At 41.0% G+C, this 3722-nt stretch overlaps 1 protein-coding gene and 1 non-coding gene across 2 annotated transcripts; one reads left to right on the forward strand and one right to left on the reverse strand.

Annotated features, from left to right (window-relative positions):
* The first annotated feature begins 573 nt into the window (after nucleotides 1-573).
* On the forward strand, nucleotides 574-680 carry LOC141681595 (small nucleolar RNA R71). The gene has a single exon (XR_012559028.1). It is a non-coding gene; the product is annotated as a small nucleolar RNA R71 (small nucleolar RNA).
* A 2082-nt stretch (nucleotides 681-2762) lies between these two features.
* LOC141705527 (uncharacterized) lies at nucleotides 2763-3422 on the reverse strand. The gene has a single exon (XM_074508471.1). It carries the CDS (start codon nucleotides 3420-3422, stop codon nucleotides 2763-2765), a length of 660 nt encoding a protein of 219 aa, XP_074364572.1.
* Nucleotides 3423-3722: the final 300 nt, after the last annotated feature.

Consider the following 3722-nt stretch of genomic DNA (forward strand, 5'->3'; position numbering starts at 1 on the left):
CAGACTTTTCATTAGCTTGTTGCAGCTGAAGTTGCTGTCTTGGTGCATATTGCGATTGCTGAAAACTAAGGGTTGTACTGCTTAGTTGGATACTACTGATATGGCTGTTGGACCATATTCTGAGCGTTGCCCCAACTGAAATTAGGATGATTCCGGTTGTTAGGATGATAAGTGGCTGGCACAGGTTGCTGCGAATGCTGAAAGTTGCTCATGAACTGAGCTGATTCACTAGAAATTGTGCACTGATCAGTCTCATGGGCACCAACACAAAGCTCACAGACACTAGCGATTTGATTAACTTCATAATTAGCCAAAGTGTCCATCTTCATCGTCAAAGCCTTAAGTTGGGCAACTATAGCATTTGCTGTATCCAACTCCAGAATTCCGGCAACTTTTCCCTGAGTCATTCTCTGAGAAGGATTCTGGTACTCATTAGCAGCCATCAGTTCAATCAATTCATAAGCTTCATCGTAGCTCTTAGCCCACAAGACTCCTCCTGATGCCGCATCGAGCATGGGTCTAGAAGTAGCACCCAATCCATTGTAGAAACAATTAATAATCATTCAATCAGGCATGTCATGGTGTGGGAACTTCCTTAGCATCTCCTTATATCGATCCCAAGCCTCACACAGAAATTCTCCAGTTTGCTGAGCAAACTGAGTAAGAGCATTCCTGATTGCAGCATTCTTCGCCATGGGGAAGAATTTAATGAGAAACTTTTAAGCAAGATCTTTCCAAGTGGTGATAGACCTTACTGGTAGAGAATGTAACCAGCACTTAGCCTTATCCCTCAGAGAGAATGTGAAGAGTCGTAGCTTGATAGCATCTTCAGTCACCCCATTGAACTTGAAAATGTCGCAGATCTCGATAAAATTCTTGATGTGCATGTTGGGGTCTTCTGTAGGAGAACCCCCAAACTGAACTGAGTTCTGTATCATCTGAATCATGCTCGACTTGATCTCAAAAGTGTTAGCCGAGATGGCTGGTCTAATGATGCTTGACTAAATAGCATTGATCTTAGGCTGAGAATAGTCCTTCAAAGCCTTAGGAATTTTTCTTGATCTCCCATCACTACTAAAGCTGGTTCCTCGACTTACTCTTCTTCTTCTTCTTCTACTACTTTCTCTTCGTCCTCAATAACTTCCCTTCGAACCACTACAGCTTCTTCCTCGGCTTTATCTAGTGTTCTCTTACGAGTACTCAAACGCGTATGCATACACCTTCGCTAGAGTACCTAAAATAAGACAAGGAAACGAATAAGTAACAAGGTCCGAGTCAATGAACTTTAACGACCACTGATAGAAAACACATAAACTAAAAATTAATACTGCAGTCCCTGGCAGCGGTGCCAAAAACTTGTTAGTCGCTAAACATGCGCTAATAATACACGCAAGTATACGAGTTCGCAAGTAGTATAAGATGTAAATCAGATTCGTTCCCACAAAGGCTGGCTTGGCTAACTAATTAATTTATGCACTTAAGCAACAATGTATGGTTATTATTCAATGCTAAGACGATAACAAATTGAGATTTTTTATAACTAATAATTAAACTAACAATTATAACTAAGGGAATAAGATTGATTGAATTAATATATATGACAAATATGAGATTCTAACTTCATTAAATACTTCATTCAATAGCCTTTTCGTTCTTAACCTTTGCATGTAATGGTGATGACACTAATCAGATAACACGAAACTGATAAACGCCAACTTTTGTTGCACGAATACCATACTACCAGACATCCAAAAAAGAGATAGAAGCTGAATAGACACCAATTATATTGAGACCCTATATGTCTATAAAATTTGACAACATAACGGTTTAATCCCAAGTTATCTATCTTGATTACATAGGGAAAGTAAGATGGTTAAAATTACCTACGCATCATGCATCACAAATACATGAACCTATGCTAGCATGGCAAGTTCTAAATCCTTAAATTCACTTTCGCTTCATTAAGAATCACACCCAACACCAAAAGCATATTTGGTTGGGTTTAACATCATCTTATGGTGATTCAACACTTCAAATACCTCTCTGGGGTGGCTAATATGATCGGCCTTGCTTAGGCTTTTGACTAACATATCATAAACATAGACCTCCATGGTTTTCCCAATTAGATGGGCAAATATCTTATTTACAAGTCTTTGGTAAGTAGCTCATGCATTCTTAAGTCCAAAAGCCATAACAAGATTACAAAATACACCAAAGTCAGTTATAAATGATATCTTAGGGGTGTCATCCTTATGCATTCTAATCTGATTATAACCACTGAAGCCAACCATAAAGCTTCACATCTCGAGTCCAGTAGTGGCATCGATCATGGTATAAATCTTCAGTAGGGGTAACAGTCCTTGGGATAAGCATCATTCAAGTCAGTGAAGTCAGTGCACATCTTCCACTTCCCATTGGCCTTCTTAACCATTACGGGGTTGGACAACCATTCATGGAATTGCACTTCCTCAATAAATCTTCTAAAAGCTTCTTGACCTCCTGCTTAATGGCTTTTAGCCTATCAGGGGATTAAGTTCTCTTCTTCTGCTTCACAACCTTTCGGGTTGGGTCAACATTCAACCTATGAGTTATAAGGTTCATGTCTATCCCACGCATGTCCAAGAAAACACATCACCATTCTCTTGGAGGAAAGTAGTCATCTGGCCCTTCAAGGGCTTGTCTAGAGATGCCCTAATATATGTGACCTTCTCCGGGTCTAAGGGGTCTAAAGGAATTGGGACCAAGTCCTCGGCTGGCTTCCCTCATAGTTCGTCATTCTCTCGGACATCCATGTCTTCTATGGGGAGGACCTGCCCCTCGGTTCTATTGGGCCTAAGTGCTACAATATAGCAACTGTGGGCCATTTTCTGATCTACTCTTGCTTCTCCAACACCATTCCTAGTTGGGAACTTCAGTACCATATGGTAGGTTGAGGGAACAGCCTTAAAAGCATGGATCCCTGTTATACCCATGATAGCATTGTAGGTAGAGGCTGTCTTAACAACCTGAAAGTTTAACATTTGTGTGGCCTCCCTGGGCTCTTCCCAGATAGTTACGGGAAGTTGTATTGCTCCTTCGACTTTGCATTCCACATGGTTAAACCCGTAGATGGGTGCGTTAGATGGAGTTAGTTGAGAATCATTGTAGCCCATCCTTATGAATATGTAGTAAAACAGAATGTCCACGGAAGCTCCATTATCCACTAGGACCCTCATAACAGGATAATTTCTAATAATCGGAGTGATAACCAGAGGATCATCCTGAGGAAATTTCCAAACTTCAGGGCCTGGGTCACCAAATTCAAGCATTATCTCTGACTTATAATGCTTAGATGGTTCTCCAACTATGCTCATTACTTCTCTTGTATAAGCTTTTCGGGAGTTCCTTGTAGTACCAGCTACTGTAGGTCCTCTTGAGATCATATTGATTACTGACCCTCGGGGCTGCGGGTTGTTACCCCTTCGATCGTCATCTCTTCGATCATTATCTCTCTTCTGGCCTCCGATCTCTTCACCCTTGGTGAAACATCTGAACTTTTCCCTTCAGATCAGATACTCAATCTCATCCTTTAGTTGCCTACAATCGTCTGTATCATGACCAACATGTTTGTGAAACCTGTAGTATCGACTTTTGTCTCTCTTCTCGGGGTCTCCCCTTAGTGGCTTCGGCCATTTGAAGTCTTTGTCCTTTTCAATTTCCATAAGGATTTGGCTCCTTTGAGC

This window comes from Apium graveolens, chromosome 1, assembly GCF_009905375.1.
Source record: "Apium graveolens cultivar Ventura chromosome 1, ASM990537v1, whole genome shotgun sequence".
NCBI lineage: Eukaryota > Viridiplantae > Streptophyta > Magnoliopsida > Apiales > Apiaceae > Apium > Apium graveolens.

What these genes read in the sequence shown, in the direction of transcription:
- LOC141705527 (XM_074508471.1), bottom strand. Translation starts at nt 3,422, where the DNA reads ATGATCTCAAGAGGACCTACAGTAGCTGGTACTACAAGGAACTCCCGA.